General features: G+C 37.3%; 1 protein-coding gene across 3 annotated transcripts; it reads left to right on the forward strand.

Annotated features, from left to right (window-relative positions):
• Positions 1-5,898: 5,898 nt before the first annotated feature.
• LOC126972856 (uncharacterized) lies at positions 5,899-17,637 on the forward strand. 3 transcript variants are annotated; one of them, XM_050819958.1, is made up of 5 exons: positions 5,899-6,296; positions 7,279-7,545; positions 10,859-11,075; positions 12,667-12,771; positions 17,423-17,637. In XM_050819958.1, exons 1-5 carry the CDS (start codon positions 6,261-6,263, stop codon positions 17,569-17,571), a joined length of 774 nt encoding a protein of 257 aa, XP_050675915.1. In that variant the 5' UTR covers positions 5,899-6,260; the 3' UTR covers positions 17,572-17,637. The 3 variants fall into 3 exon arrangements, with proteins under 3 accessions (XP_050675915.1, XP_050675916.1, XP_050675918.1); XM_050819959.1 differs by lacking the exon at positions 5,899-6,296 and adding an exon at positions 6,329-7,181; XM_050819961.1 differs by lacking the exons at positions 5,899-6,296; positions 7,279-7,545 and adding an exon at positions 6,329-7,181.
• The last annotated feature ends 47 nt before the right edge of the window (positions 17,638-17,684 follow it).

The following is a 17,684-nucleotide window of genomic DNA, read 5'->3' on the forward strand; positions in this document are numbered from 1 at the left end:
AAGATTCTTGAAAACCGCTCTGTAGAGGAACGTTAGACATCCAATTGCAGTGCGAAGGTGGGATTTGGCGGCAGGAATCAGGTCACACAGTTCTTGGGAACATCCACGTGATAAATGCGGTAGAAAACACACAACGAATCGACGTCTCTACGCAACGCCAAGTGATCTAGCCGTTCAGAGTCTGGATCCTTTACAATTCGAGCAGCACTGCGTTCCACGCGGTCATATGGATCGAGCTGATACTTGGGTGCGCCAGACCAGTGATGACAGCAACACTCAGTGGATGTCATAAGAGGCGAGTCTGCCTTAGTAAAAATTTAAATTTAGTTTAATATGAAACGTGTGGTTAGATTTGACATTAATTTGGAATAGTAATTATTACAATTACAATATTAATTATTTCATCATTTTGTGGAACCAATAAATGAACGATTAAGCTTTTTCAACAACTTTGAATAGATTTCACTCAGTTATTTCATGATATTGATGCTTGCTGGCTTTTGTTTTTCATTCTATGAATAATATGTATCCTAAAGAATTGACTGGTTAAAAAAATAATGTTCTAGATCTATTATACTTTTTTTAAAGTTGCTATTTGTAAAAAAATAAGGAGTTTACCCCTATAGTTGAACAATGAGCCCTAATTATGAACATTTTGCACCCAATAGTTGAACTAACATTTTGATAGACAATATGCCTTGTATTCAATAATATATTTTGTATGTTTAAGAGAAATAAAAAATGTTGTCAGTATTCACAAGTTCTTACTTACTACGGCGAATAATAGAAATATGTATTAATATAATCAAAGACCAATATATCAAGATTTTAATCCAACCTAAATCTTTCAAATCTACCATTTATTATTTCTTCAATCTGACAAAATTCTTAAATTTGGAGGGCACTCACCTTATGTAAATTTCCATATAAACCCATTTTTTGGCGCGAAGCACTCACAAAGTGACTAGCTACGAGCGCGTTATAGCTGTGACCATCGATGTTGTTACGAAAACACGAAACACATCGAGATTGTGAGTGTGTTTGTTGCATCATTTTAAATATTATATTGTAATTGAAATGATCTGTAAATCTTGATATAAAAGAGTGGCGATGAGTTTCTTGCTACTTCTTCTCATTAGCTCAACCCTTTACGAAGTAGCGGTAGATTCAATAAGAAAAATATTTTTTTTTGACATTCATAAGTGTCATTTTCGTGACCTACGTGAATAAACTGATTTTGATTTGATTTGATTGTTTTATGCGAGAAAAAATAATGCACATACCTAAGTTACGGAGTTTTTTATAGTTTTTGAGTTTTCGCTCAAATGTTCATTTATTGGGGTTCGATCAGCTTTTGGTGACACTACCCTACTATATTACTAGGAAAAAGTGTGTGTCAGCTCCGACGCACGACTGGAGTTTACTCCTCAAGAACGATTGTCTTTGAACAGGTACTAAACAAAATCAAGTTTCCAATGGACAAATGGAGTCAGTTGCAAACAGACATACAGCTGAAGCTAATAAAATCGTATTAATTAAAAAATATCGACATCTATGTTAGGGTAAATAAACGCATTATTGATAATTCTAAAAGAATATATATATTTTTATTTGATTTAAATTATTTACGACTACTTTACCGTTAGGTAAAGTACATCTATCTCGCGTCACATATGTCTCCCAAATTCGAATGTGTTTGGCTTAAGTGCTATGCATTTCTTAAGAAAGTATCATTGCCACTAGGCACATGTTGTGAATCGTTAACATGTTGGTAGATGAACAAGCCAAACTCGCGGTACTTCATTTAGAGCACCTAATTCAACATATAACAATTTACCTACCGCCCCATTGGCTAAACTATCAGTGACATTGATGTTCGTTGTTATCATGTATGGCTTATCGACAGCGAAATTAATTTCGTAGGATAAGCCTCCTGTCGATAGAACTGAGCTTATGAAGCTTATCTCTAGCAACCCCTTTTTTTTCGCGATCACCATCATAATAGGATGTGATGGATTCATCATCAGCAATAGAATTTGATGTTTCACCAGATGAGCTTAAAATTCTTAAATTGTTCAACTGAATGGTTGTCATTGAATAAACGAATCCCACTAGGACAACGTTCTTCCGCTTCTACCTCTGAACTGAACCTCGATTCAATCATTTGCAACTGTTGTTCGTCCAATTCATCTCCATTAACAATCTTTGTCAACAGTGATGAAAATTCAGCATTTTCTTGTTCTTTCTGACGATCGATTCGCTAGATTTTTTGTTTCCAAATGGGAGTAGCTTTAGCATGTGGCAATTGCCTCAAATCGCCAATGAGAATTATGTGTAATCCACCAAAAACAGTACTAAAATTGCCTGTTATTTCTTTTAGTCTTAGATCAATTCGTTCTTACATTTCTGCCCCGATCATGCTGATTTCATCAGTATCATCTTGACGTACTTAAAGAAAGATCTATATAAACCCTTGATCTCGTTTGATAATGGTGATTGAAAACTCGAAAGCGTAATTTTGAATGCAGTGTGGACAGTCGTGTCTCCTATAGCAAATGCGGCCTTCCCTGTAGATGCACATGCAAGATAAGCGTTACAATAACAATCCGCATCAGTCAATCGATAGAATACTTAAAAATTTCATGTCTGAAAGAATATCAAGTTCTTCAATCCTAAAAGGAATATGTAGAGTAACCATTTCCCTCTTATATCCTGTTATTTCTTTTCCCATATCATAATTTCGATACCTTATAACTTTGGTAAATTTCCGTAGTTTTTCGTAACATTTCCGTTAACAGTGACGTCATACCGAGAAACAAACTGGGCTAGAGTGACGTGATCAAGTTCAACGGGTCTCTTTTCGTACTTGTCAAACCAATTCTCCTTCCATATGCGTATATCATCATCACCAAGTTGATCTAGTTCTTTTAGAGTTTTTCTAATTCGTTCTCGCTGTTGTGGCCAAAAGTCGGTATGTAATCAACAGATACCGACGTCTTGGACATCGGTTCCCGTAATTAAAACCAAGTAGCTTCTTGACTTGACATTTGAACACTATTCAGTACGTTACACGTTGACACTAAGTTTCTTGGTTGCAGCTATAACGTCAGTCTGGATTCGCAATCATAATTTCAACGAGTTTCTGTTGCAATTTGCTAATTATTCCTCTGTTTGTTTTACTGACATAATCAACGAAGTACTGGGCGCATGAATATTCTTCAGTGATGAATTGAAAATCCATATTGCAGCCAACCACGTTAAGAATAAAAGGATTAAAACAATTATGCTATTTTTCCGAAGGTTTTATAAACATTCGCGGTCGAGTTATTCCAGCTCGTAATATATTTATTTAATCTTCTTCGGATATTATGTGATTAGCATGATAAAAGTTTTCAATGTTGTCATAATTATTATCTTCTTAGTTTTTTCGCAAATTTTTGTATTGTAATTTCAATCTTTCCAACCCAGAATTTTCTTTCTCTAGCGGTATAAGAATAGTTGTTTTACGAATAGGCAAGAAAGGCGCCTCGAATCTACATTGCCGAGCGAGTATTTTTATAGCAGGTAAATGTATGGTGGTGAGTTTGAAGTTTTATGTGTCTAGAAGCTTCTGCTGAACTTACTGAGATTAGAGCACCAATTAAGGTAATCGCTTCTTCATAATTTACCTCCAACGCATTTGGTGCATTATCCAACCATAATAAAAAATGTGCGTGTGGACTACCCTATGTTGGAATTCAATGCGTTTGAAGTAATTTACAACTCTGTATTTTCCAAAACGACTTACTTTCTTGGATTCTAAAATTAACATGATGATATTATCTAGCTTATTGAAGTACATTGCCCATCTTACATCATCTTTATTGACCAATGTTGTTTTTTGAAAGTAATTTAAAGTTTCAATCTGATCATCTGTCAGTATTTCTCCTTTATTTTTAAGTTTATGAAGAAGTTATAGAAGATGCGGCTAACTTATTTCATTAGCACTAATCGTCAAAAACATGATTGATTGTCCCAACTGTCGCATCATTGCAAACAGATCTCGCTTACGCGCCGACCAATAAGCGGCAGAATTAGGTATAGATTTCATAAAAGCTAAGTTGCTCTCTAAACAGGTGTTAATATAATCTTCTGATAGAACTTGCTCTTTAGATATATCGTTGTTCGTGCTAATATGTTTAAATCCAATCTTCAAACCATAACAAACTCTCAGAGGTAAAATCTTCATCGCAGTATTTAGAAGTTAATTTGGCATCAAGCCCCTTCTATTAGAACGACGCAATTCACTGGTTGCCATCATAAATGGGGTCACTGTAAAATCCTCTCGGAATACACGAAATTGTGCTAAGTAAATGGCTGGAAACGTCAATTCTTCTGCGTATTTATCAAATAGTAAACTCTTTGGAATTATATTTTCCCCTGGAGCGATGTGAAAGAATTTATCTTCATTCCACAGAAAAGTTTGCTGCTGGGCTATAAGACTTTCATAAATTGTAATATGCTCACTAAATTCGTTAATATTTATTTGCGTTTGTGCAGAGTCAGGCTCAACAGGTATCGTGTGATCTGCAAATTCTCTATAATCAACTATAACGTTATCATTAGTTGTGAACCAGGAATCATCTACTTTAATATCAAAATACTTATTTAAAGGTGTGTGCAGATATGTTAAACATTAGGTTAAACAATTTTGATGACAGATCTTTTAACCAGCCCATGAAGATAACTTGTCCTATGAATAAGCTTCTTCTTGATGTGTACATTAATACAAAGATCTTCTTCTTGGCCATTGCACTCAATGGCCTCTAGGTAAAATGTTTCTCATGTTGTTAACTGAAACAGGTATATTAATTATTTGCCCGGTTATAGCGACCTGACAGTTAAAATACCGCAATCTCCGTAGTTATCTGCATAAATGGAAGCCGTGGTGAAATAAATCTTTCAGCAATGATGTCTAATTCTGGTAAGTCCGCTGGTCTCTCTGGATATTTAAAGCCGTTAAAGGTTGCCAAAGACGGGATTTTGTCTTTTTTAACACAGACATTGCAAGTCTTACACATCTTGACTTCACTAACGTTAGTAAAGCTCTAAAAAAATATATCGTATGATAAAAATAACTTCATAGTTAATAGTGATTTTTCTTATGGTCAAGTACCTAATTATTAAAATCTGTGATCAGTGCAGATAGCACTGATCACAGATTTTAACCGAATCGATCGAAATCGAAAACCGTTATGTTGCCGTATTACTCGATAGATTCAGTGTTCAATTTGGAAATACGGGGTGTCTGTGGTTCAACGCCATCTAACAAAGTTTAGGAAACTAAATTTCATTAGCGACAACACTTCTTATTGCAAAATAAAATAATTTTCAAAAATAACGCTAGGCGGCTGACAGGAAAATACAATGCTAATTGTTGCCTTATTTGTAAGTAGACAAAGTCTGTTTTTATTTAAATGAGAAAAACGTTACTATCAAGTTTTGATGAGCAGATTTTACTCTGCATATTTTTCTCATACCGGGCGCCTTATATGAAAACCGATTCTTATGGAGTAAACTCCAAAAACCCTGTTAGGTTTTCTTCCCAAATTATTATTCTTTGTGTTCCTGCTCTATTTACTCTAACGATGTTGTCACTTGTCATCAAAGAACTTGTAAATTTGTCATATTTTTCTCTATTTAAATACATCCCTACCTAGTACGGTAGTATGGTCTGTATTGGCTTGAACCCTTTGCCTGTCCTTATATTGGACGAAGAAACAATAAATAGGTAGTAAGGTCAAAGTTGAAACTTGAATACATTAACGGAAATGGTAAAATAACTGATGACTTTAAGACTGGATTGGATTTGATGAAAGAAACTACTATAAATATTCGCTATCGAATATACATAATTGGAAAAGGAAAATGGAAATAATGTAAGATGAAATGAGAAAACTGGATTGGACTTTTTGTAAAACAAAATAGTGAAAATAATAAATACCAAAGAAATGAAAATACTAACGACAAGGCAGTAAGGCCCCTGGCTATAGCCTGTTCGAAAGAACGAATTAATATAATAAAAAAAAAAATGAAACTTGAATTTTGAAAATACAAATAACAACTATGGATTAAGATTAAATCTTAGCATTGTCGAAAATAGAATTAAATACAAAATAAAATCATATTAGGAGTAAGTTTCGTAGAACTTAATATCTTCTCGTAAGTCGTAACATTCAGCACATAATGAGTGTTTGTTTTAATTTAAATTTGAGTCGATAATGTCAACAAATTTTGATGGTTTATCCTCAAATCAGGTAAATTTCATTGAATTCACTTTATTTTAATAAACCGAAAGATCTTTGTATATATTAGAATTTATACAATTTAATAGGATTTAAACTAAAAATTATCGATTTTTTATGTGTATGTATTGAATGTAATCAACATTTATCAAGCTTGGTACACTGTTCACATAAAATAAATTGGCCGAGTCTATTGATACGGGTACTGGACAAATAATTTATTATTATTCGTACAGAAGTCGGACGAATAATTTTATTTAGGCTGTTGCTATTCGTCCGGCAACTGGACGAATGAATTTAATTAGTCGTCCGATTATCGGATTAGAGAGAAAAAAAACATCATTTAACTGTTCTAACATAACCTAACCAATTTTTATAAATCATAGTGATAGAGATTTGGTCCATCTTTATAGTGCTACTAATCTTATTACAATACACAATTTTCTAGAAAATAACGAAATAAAATTACAACCTCTGAACGGGTAAACACATAAATAAAACACAGATCATACATTTGAATAGGTAATTAAGAAATCAGACAAATGTGTTATGATAAGTTTTTTAATACATAAAAAAGGAATCATAAAATTAAAAAAAAAACTCTTTCCGACTGAGCTAATCATTATAATTCATGAAATAAGTAAATAAAAATGTTGAAAAAGTTTTACATTTTAATTTAAAAAAAAATGAATAAATGTACAAATAAATATAATTTATTCATCCAGTACCCGTACAAATAGTCACTTCAAAATAAATTTTAAATGTGAACATTTTCCAATGCTGTACAATAGAGTTTTGCTTTCGTTTCGCTAATTGGCTTGCAATATAAATGTAAAGGCATTGATAAGCAGTTGTGTCAAGTGTTTATGAAATTATTAGAAAATGGATCTACCGTTAGTAAGTACAACTTGATTTAAGATTTTCACTAACTTGCATGCTCATAATATTATTATTTGGCAATTTGTATCAACAATAAAGCTCACATATATTACAGAGAAAATCAAGGGCTATGACAAATAGGCAGGTCAGTCTACTCTTGTCATTAATTCAGTCATTTCCTATACTTTTAAGTAAAGACGTAACTGCAGTGACAAATAACCTGAAAGATCAAGCATGGGACTCGGTAACACAAATATTCAATGAGAAAAAAATGGGAACACCAAAACAAAAAGAGCAGCTTAAAATGAAATGGGATAATTTGAAAAAAGCTGCTAAGAAAAAAGCTCTACAAATTAGCATGGCTAGTTCTAAGCCTAATAAGGTAATAAGGATTAAAGCCATTTATAATACATCAGGGTTGGCATTAGAAATTTGCTTCTTGAATTTGGGGTTGGTAAGGCTTTCATTTTATGCAGGTTTTTTGCCGCTCTCAATTGACACACCTCTCACTACACACTGTTTTGTGTTTTTGTTTTAATTTGCATTTGAAGTTACACACATTGAAACTAATCTTTCAAGTTTATAGAAAAAATAAATGTTGTATGATGGTGAAATGGAATGTTTTTCAACAGTTTGTTGTGCATGTGCATGTATAAAATTAAATACACCACATTTCACTAACAAAGTGGTAGATGTTTTGTTAAAAAGTTTATATGCATTAGAATGTTAATGACATAACTGCCAATTTATTGAAATGATATATCAATGGGGTATATACAGCATCGATTTTGCATTTATGAATTAAATGTAGCCACATACTTGCATTTGCTGACTATACACATAACATTAACAAAAACAGAGCAGTAATTAGGTCAAAATGTAGTATTTTAATTTTGAGTAAATATGAATGTGCTGTAGATTGGTGTCACTAGGTCAATCATTCAATGAACTTGAATCCTTGCACATCAAAAAACTATTTTCCTATTGATCGGCTTCAAGTTCAGAGTTGCTGTTTGTTTGTCATTAACCAACCCATTGCTACTCAGGATTTTTTTAAATGGACAAATGAGTGTACAAGTCACCTGATGTTAATCGATCACAGAGGCCCAAATTATCTTACTACATCAAAAGAATCACAGGAGTGTTGCCGAGCTTTTACAAAGGTGTACAGGCTAATTTGAAAGATATCCTAGTAAAGGAGGAAACTTGAAAACTGTTTCTCACTTTAAAGACGCCAGATATCCTGATGATGGAGATTAATTAATCTGTGGCGACTAGTGCGAGTTAAAAAAATTATTCACGCCGGTTTTTTGTGCGAGTGTGGAACCTATTCCGAATGAGTCCGACCCGATTATACTGTCATCATGACAAGTCAGGATGACAGCATGACATCAAAAAACCCTTGTTACTCACAAAACAGTAGTTTCGTAAGTTTAATCGTAAAAAAAATACTTTTTCAAAGGTTCATTAAATTTATAATTTGTGAAAATTATTAAAACATGTTGTATCCTAGCCTTTGGTCGGTATTTGGTAACGGTTGCTAAATAAGTGTAAAAAAGTATAGATAAAATATAATTGTGAGGTTTTTCGTTATTTGAATGTTCACAACTTATTGCCAGTCTTCTGGGCGAATAGATTGTGTTTGCCTTTCGGAGCCTTTGCTACTTGACTTGACTTGACTTAACAAACTTAAAATACTTGAATAAATTGAGTTTTAAGTTTGTTAATTGTTTTCACTGTGAATTTGACATTTATTTTTTCTTTGATGTTGATACTGTTTTTAAGTTAAAATAAGATGCACAGTATTGAATTTAAAGTTCAGTTCAGTTATACCGAAATAAAAAAAACAAATAATCAACCGAATCAAGGGTGAAACGGATGATTTGGCGCGCATCATTCCAGAGGTCAATGTATGTTGACTGTACACTGTTTACTCTTAGTACATCTTTTTAAATATTTATTTTGTTTGAAAATGTCACTTTTCAATTTTAAGTTTTTAATAAAATTAGGATAAAGTGTGGATATAATACTGTATAAACCTTTTGATTTAAAACAGATTTTAAGAGAGTAGGGAAGGGCGGGGCTAGTTGAGCAATTTTTCACTTGAGCGGCTATAGCTCCTCAACAATAACTCTTAATGGCTTGTTCTGCATACTGATCAATTACTAATATATCCCTTAGCAAACGTGTCCATCGTTATTATTTCTAGCTGGTTGAGTTTAAGAGCTACAGCTGTTACAATACAGAAAATCATGTTTGCTCAATATACCCCATGGGTGAGTTAAGCTGAGCAAGGATATGGGGCAAATTGAGCAGATGGATTCAATGTTAAGTAGACACGAAATCAAATTTGTTTTTGACAATCATCTTATTTAAAATTTTTATGGGCAAAACGACAATTCTAAATTCTCTGAATAATGAACTTGCAATTGACACAAACGAAAGTACGACCAGCACCAAGTATACATTTTGTATGAGCCCATTTTCTGCAAACTTGACATTGTATGCATGTTTCTCTCCTGGTAAACATTAAAATTCCCAACTACAATCTTAAATGACTTCAGCACAGTGTACACTCCTGTCTCATCCACATTCCAAATATTTGATACACTGAATCCATGTTTTTGAGCTTGTAGATGAACTAGCTTCACCCCGAAATTTTAAGACAAAGGTGAGATTATGAATAAACTGTTACAATTATATGCAGAAGCTTTATATATATCAAAAGTAAAATAAATTTATCAAAGTATAAGACATACCCAATTGAAAACGAACGAAATTTGACTATTACAGACGAAATATTACTGTTTACAACTATTTTACCCGTTGTTGTCAAAATGAATAATGCAGTCATGTTCTTTACTCGATCGACGTGTCACTGGCGGTCGTGCGATAAGTTCTTCTCTGTCGACGCTTTCTTTTCGCTATTTGATGTTTCTCCGTGCAGTGTATAGTTTCCGAGATATTTCCATTGCCCAACTGGCCCCTATGCTCAACTAGCCCCGACCTACCCTACTCTAAAATTACAATAAAAACATTCTTTTGAATATTACTTATTGAGATGTCTTTCTCCTCCATATTGATGCTGTAAATATTTTGATTGACAAGTTGTAAACAGTCAGCCACATATTACGATTTTATTGTCGGATTATAGAGTACAGCCTACAATCTGGATTTGATTGAAAAAAGAGTACCCTGTTACATTTATATGTGAACCAGAAATTATATGAACTATAAAATGTAGAATGGTTTAATAATAATAATATTTATGTCAGATTAAGTAAATTAAACAACACAATAGAGAGTGTATGTTTTATTAAGAAAATATATTAAATAAATCTACACCATAGGTATTCCGACTTGTTAAATAAACTACTGCAAGATTTATTATGATTTAAGTCCATGGGTGGTTGTCCCACCTCCACTCAGCATTTAGCCATTCTCTTGCCCGCTTGGCCCCTCTTTTTAAAAATAAGGTGTCTTAAATATCACATTGTGTACTCATTTATTAGTATCTATATTTAACAGTGGTAGTGATGTTGTATTACAGGCTGCACCGAATTAGACAGGGGGCAGATAACCTGTGGTCCGCTGTATGGCTTATACTAAACTTAATATTAAATAGAAATATATTAATACATATTTATCTGACTCTATTATCCAATGTTCAGTTAATTTGACATTTTTAATTCCAGACATCTGATGAAAGTAATGTACCTTCGAACAATATTCTTGATGTTGTTATGAACTTGCTTGGCTTGAATAGTGATGAATTTGATGATCCATTACATAGTCTCCCTCATACTGATGCTGATATGGACCTAAATAATTCAGAGGAAAGCAATGATATTTCTGATCAGCCCACTGTAATTGTAAATGATTCAGATGATTTTGAGAGAAACACCACTTCAGGTACAGAACCTTAGTTTTATTTATATTATATTATAATCTGGAGTTTCAGCCCATGAAGTTGTATCTTAGATATGACAGAATCTTTCCAGAACCTTAGTTTCCCAACTCAAGTTGGCTTAGTAGTTCCTGATTCCATGAAGCTGATTTTACCATTGGGAGGCTGCTTTGCATCGGATGCCTGCTAGATTTGGGTACCAAACGGTGTCTATTCCTATCATGAAGCAGTAATTTGTAAGTATTACTGTGTTTCGGTCTGACGGAAGCCGTAACTAGTGAAATTACTGGGCATATGAGACTTGACAACTTATGTCTCAAGGTGACGAGATCATTGTAATGGGCAGGGTGTATCAATTACCATCAGCTGAACGTCCTGCTTGTCTCGTCCTTTATTTTCATAAAAAAAATAATTGTTCAGACCTGTGCGACGCGACCAAAGCGACTGCTAATTGGAATGTCAGCCGCGTGGCGGTCGCCTCCCATGATACTTAATTCGTGCCGTACAATACCTAAATCCACGCGAACGGAGTCGCGGGTATTAGCTATTATAACATATTTTATAATCCTAATCACGGTAAGTAACCGTGTGGTTTGTACCGCAATTGCATAAAACAAAAGGTCTTCTTCATCTGAATTAGACTCAGATATTGTTTAGTACGAGTTTGACGTAACCATAATTAAAATTCCAGTAAAAAGACGTGAAACTACAGCAAGAGTGCACCATCAAATGAGTTTCGCAATTCGCATCGTTGTCGTGTAGCTGTGAACGTATTGATTCGCGTTATTGACACGTGCAGGTGTGGCTGTAGCTTAGAGGAGCTGTGTTTTTTTTATGAGAAAAAGTGACAAGACAGTACCACTAAGTATTCTTGATCGAACAAAACATTCTGAGTGGTGTCACAATTGCGCTTGTCTCTATGTCTCATTAGTCCAGTAGTGTTATTATTATTAATTAAAAAAAAAGCCTTTATTTATGTATGTTTGTGCTATTTAACAGTGTTTTCTGTACTTATTCTAAATTCCTCCAGTACAGCTACAATACCACTAATTTTCTTTATCCTTATCTATATCTTTTTCTTTCTACCTCATGAATTGTTTGCCTTGTTTCCTTTTTTTTATCTTGTGGTTGCCATTTTGATATGATTTTTGTCCATTTTTTTCTGTATACATGTATAGTCAAGGAATTTGATTCACGTACCTTAAAGCCTAAATTGCTGATGACAATTAATAATACTAAGGGCTGTCCTTCTTTGCAATACTACTATAATATTTGTGAGGAAGTGCTAAATGAATATAAACTTTAAGATATTTCTAAATTTCCAGCAATAAGTCAGCGAAATGGTACGTAAATTCCTTGACTGTACCTACTACTATCAAGCACTGACAAATCTAAAAGGCTAAAATTTTAAATTTCATCCTTGAGCTCTAGTCTGGTAACTTCCAAAAAACACCAGTGGATCACATACCAAGTGTGTCCCATTCTTCTCTGTTGATGACAGACATTATATCACTTAACTACTTTTAATACACTATCACTACCTTAGACATTGTCCATTGCCATAGCTTTAACTAACTGACACCGATTTCATTTCAGCCAAAAAAAGAAGACATTCAGTCGATAATAGAAATTCAAATAACGAGGCAGCAGTGTTTGCACAGTCTATGCCATCAATGTCAGATTCACGAAATAAACGCAAAGGTAACTAGATACAATATGTGTGATTTAAACTGTGGTAGGGCTTTTAGTAGTCACCGCATGACGCATCGGCTCGGGTTACAATATAATTTATTGTTCTTTAAGTGTTCGGGTTTTTTTTTTTTTTTATGGAATAGGAGGACAAACGAGCGTACGGGGTCACCTGGTGTTAAGTGATCACCGCCGCCCACACTCTCCTGCAACACCAGAGGAATCACAAGAGCGTTGCCGGCCTTTAAGGAAGGTGTACGCGCTTTTCTTGAAGGTACCCATGTCGTATCGTCCCGGAAACACCGCACAAGGAAGCTCATTCCACAGCTTCGTGGTACGAGGAAGAAAGCTCCTTGAAAACCGCACTGTGGAGGACCGCCACACATCCAGATGGTGGGGATGATATCGTAACTTGTGGCGTGTCGTGCGAAGGTGAAATTCGGCGGCAGGAATCAGGTTGAACATCTCTTCGGAACACTCCCCGTGATAAATGCGGTAGAAGACACACAATGAAGCGACGTCTCTACGCAACGCCAAGTGATTCAGCCGTTCACAGAGTACTGGGTCCCCGACAATTCGAGCTGCTCTGCGTTGCACGCGGTCAAATGGATCGAGCTGATACTGGGGTGCGCCAGACCAGAGATGACAGCAATACTCCATGTGAGGCCGGACCTGCGCTTTGTAGAGCGCTAGAATGTGGGCCGGCTTGAAGTATTGCCGTGCTCTATTTATGACGCCCAGTTTCTTTGAAGCCAGTTTGGCTTTGCCCTCCAGATGGCCACGGAATTGGCAATTGCTCGAGATTTCGAGACCCAGTATTCCGATACTAGGCGAGGCTTTAAGGGAAGTGTTCTCGAAGAGCGGTGATACGGCAAATGGGGTTTTTTTAGTGGTAAACGCGCAAACTTGAGTCTTCTGGGGGTTAAATTGGACAAGGTTCAACTTACCCCATTCCGCGACCTTCTCGAGAGAGGACTCGATAGAAGACACAAGTTTCACCCGGCACTGGTCGACGTTTTCCCGAGAGAGACCTGCATGGCCCGTGTATACGGCATCACCAGTGCTGTCGTCTGCATAGCAATGCATGTTGGCGGTGTCCAACATATCATTGATATGCAGAAGAAACAGCGTGGGAGATAGCACACAGCCTTGGGGCACTCCAGCGTTCACGGGCTTGGGATTCGAGCAATAACCGTCGATAACGACCTGTATGCTGCGCCCAGTGAGGAAGCTGGAGGTCCACTTGCATAAGCTCTCGGGAAGCCCAAATGATGGAAGTTTTGCGAGGAGCGCCTTGTGCCATACACGATCAAAGGCCTTCGCTATATCCAGACCAACTGCCAGGCCTTCCCCCTTGCTTTCAATAGCCGCCGCCCATCTGTGTGTTTGGTATACCAGAAGATCGCCAGTCGACCGACCATGGCGAAAGCCGTACTGCCGGTCGTTGATCAACTGGTGACCCTCAAGGTATACCAAGAGCTGGCGGTTAATTATGCTCTCCATAATTTTGGAGAGTAGGGAGGTAATAGCAATAGGCCTGTAGTTTGCCGGATCCGAACTGTCTCCTTTTTTTGGGATCGGATGGACAAGGGCTGACTTCCATGAATCAGGGACTACGCCTTTTGAATAAGAGTGCCGGAATAAACGCGTTAGCACCGGCGTCAACTCAGGGGCACACGTTCTAAGCACGATTGGAGAAATGCCATCCGGCCCGCTCGACTTCCTGACGTCCAACGAAAACAGAGCTCGCCTAACAGTTTTCTGTCGGAACTGTACTTCAGGCATGGAGCTCTGACACCGCGGGATGGTCGGCGGTGTTTTTCCGTTGTCGTCAAGAGTCGAGTTGGAGGAAAAAAGAGTGCACAGGAGATCGGCTTTCTCTTTTGCCGTATGGGCCAGGGTGTCATTCCTCATGTGCAACGGCGGCATGGACGGCTGGTTGAAGTTACCAAGAGCAGCTTTCGACAACGACCAGAACTTGCGTGTTCCGGTCGGGTAACTGGAAAGCTGCTCGCCAATTTTGACGACGTGCTTCGATTTCGCATGGGCGATTTGCCGCTTAAAAAATCTGAAGGCACGGTTATATTTCCTCTTCAGAACTTTGCAGTTCGGATCCTTTGAGCCCAGCGCCGCAACCCAAGTTCGATACGCCTGTTTTTTGCAGTCAGATGCTGCTTTAACTGACGCATCGAACCAGGGCTGTGATCTGCCACCGATCGGTACTACAGAGCTTGGTATAAAAATATCCATGCCCTGCAGTATCACATCGGCTACTGCAACGGCGCAGGCACTAGGATCATCTGAAAGGAAACAAACCCTGCCCCAAGGGTAGGATGCAAAAAAGGAACGCATCCTATCCCAATCTGCTGACTTGTAGTGCCAAACGCGGCGGGTCGCTGGTGGTCTGCGACGTTGGCGTCGGATAGGCACTACACTCCTGACCAGGCAATGGTCGGACGTTCCGAGAGGGGCGTCGACAGAGACCTGGTAACCATCGGGATGTGTAGTCAGCAGAAGATCTAATAAGGACGGCATGTGGCTATCCACATCCGGGAGCCGCGTCGGCGACTCAACCAATTGGGACAGACCATACGCCAATGCAAAATTATGCACAGATCGCCCTGCGTAGTCTGTGGTACGTGATCCAAGCCATTCGGCATTGTGCCCGTTGAAATCACCCAAGACTACGATTTCAGCGGAGGGGATCTGAGCAAGCACGTCATCAAATGCCGCTTGAACGCAGCCCATGAGGTGATCCGTTTCTGCGTTACCACTATGGGACCTGTAGACACACGCATAGATGCGGACGCGGTCCTCTAAATCTACGCGGAGCCAGATAGTAGATGGCCTCCGGTCCTCGACACTAACCTATGCGAAACATAGCGGCACTAGGCCGCTACTTCACGCCGGTATTCTGTGCGAGTGTGGTAAGTAACCCGGACGAGTCTGGCCCGATTGTGCATAAGACAGCAGCGTGACTCTCCCACTTTCAAAAAGCCCGTAGTCGCCTCTTACGACACCCTTGGACCTGGGACTATATACCCTATTCTTTTTACGCCCCGAGGCAGCACAGGGTTTGTTTATAAAAACGTACGGAGACGCTTTTGTTTTTTAACATGATACCTCTTTGTTAAATAGCATAAACAATAGATATTGCATAATTTAAACAAATTTCGTCAAAATTTGGGCAGTCACACACATTTGTTATGATTTTTTTAACTTTATCTACAGATTACGTTTCGATTATTACTAATGAATGTAGTATTTTTTAATGACTAAAACATGCTTAAAAGTTACTAATTAGTAATGGAATAGTTACTAAAACACCATAGATAATACGAAAGAGAATTTTTAAATCGACTGCTACAGACAATTTTTACGGCTGACCGCATTTTGACGGCTTCTCGTATTTTACACGTATAAAGATTTATATTAAAATCTTTTTAATTTTATAGTCTGTTAAATTACCTTTCGTTTGGTGTATTGTGTAGCTTGTCTTACTCAGTGTATTTTTAAACTTTAAATAATGTGTCCGCCGGCCCCCCGTGAACATACATAATATGTCTGCTTGCCACCTCGAGAGCCAGCTAGTCATAATACGAATTATGTCCTATGGAGTAGCTTGGTGGACCAGGAAAAGCTTGCCCTACAAATCCTGATTCAGCTATTCCAACTGCTAACTTGCACAACCATAACAGGAAGCATAAAGATAGTCTTGTTTGATGCTATCATCCACCCTGCAAACTGGTGGTGGTATGCTGAGAGAGGCAGTGACGAGCGACATGCGATTACATGCGACATAATACGAAATGAGTTTATTTATCATAATAAGGGACGAGATGAGCATGACGTTCAGCTGATTGTAATTGATATGCTTTGCCCATTACAATGCAGTGCCGTTCAGGATTCTTGAAAAACCTCAAAAATTTAGAGTGACACTACAATTGCGCTCGTCACCTTGAGACATACGATGTAAAGTCTCATTTACCCAGTAATTTCACTAGATACAGTGCCGTCATCAGACCGAAATACAATAATGTTTATACGTTACTGATTCACGTCAGAAATAGGCGCCGTCGTGGTACCCATAATCTAGCCGGCATCCTGTGCAAAAGAGCCTCCCACTGGTAAGGTACTTGTTGCTAACTGGACACCCACAAAACCTCTCACCACACCAAGTCTTTAAAACATTGTCAGATACATGATGGTCGTGTCATTAATTAATTGTTTTCGTAACTTTATACTACCACAACGATTTGGATTTAACTACCTTAAGCGGTGTCTCTTTATGATTGCGTAACTGAAGTGACAGTGGGCAGGGCACAGAGCTCGACAGACAGATGGCGGCACCACGTACAGGAAGACGTAGTGTTGGTAGGCCCCCCACAAGATAGACCGACGACCTGGTCAAGATCGCCGGAATAGGTTGGATGAGGGCAGCGCAGGACCGATCGTCATGGCGATCTTTGGGGGAGGCCTCTGTCCAGCAGTGGATGTCTTCCGGCTGAAATGATGATGATGGTGATTAAGCGGTGTTCCAGTGTAAAAATGTATATGTACCTTCAAAAAAAAAAGCGCGTACACCTCTCTTAAAGGCTATATTATATTTATATATATAAATAAATTACTTATTGAGTCAAACACATTTTTTTGGAAATTTCAGGTCGACATAAGAAAAAAGTGAAAAGAAACGACGGAACATTGGATCGTAACCTCGCCATAGCCAAATTTTACCAGAAGAAAACTGAAAAATTAGACATCGAAATAAAGTTACTGAAACTTGAATTAGCGAAGAAAAAACGAGGACTATAGAATGTTTTATGTATAGATTTTAGGGTTCAATATATTATGAGTTTCTTTGAGAATTCTCTTGCCATACATGAGCTTTTAAGAATATTATAAATCTATTTACATTATAAGAACAG

Source organism: Leptidea sinapis, chromosome 27, assembly GCF_905404315.1.
Source record: "Leptidea sinapis chromosome 27, ilLepSina1.1, whole genome shotgun sequence".
In the NCBI taxonomy this organism is placed as follows: Eukaryota; Metazoa; Arthropoda; class Insecta; order Lepidoptera; family Pieridae; genus Leptidea; species Leptidea sinapis.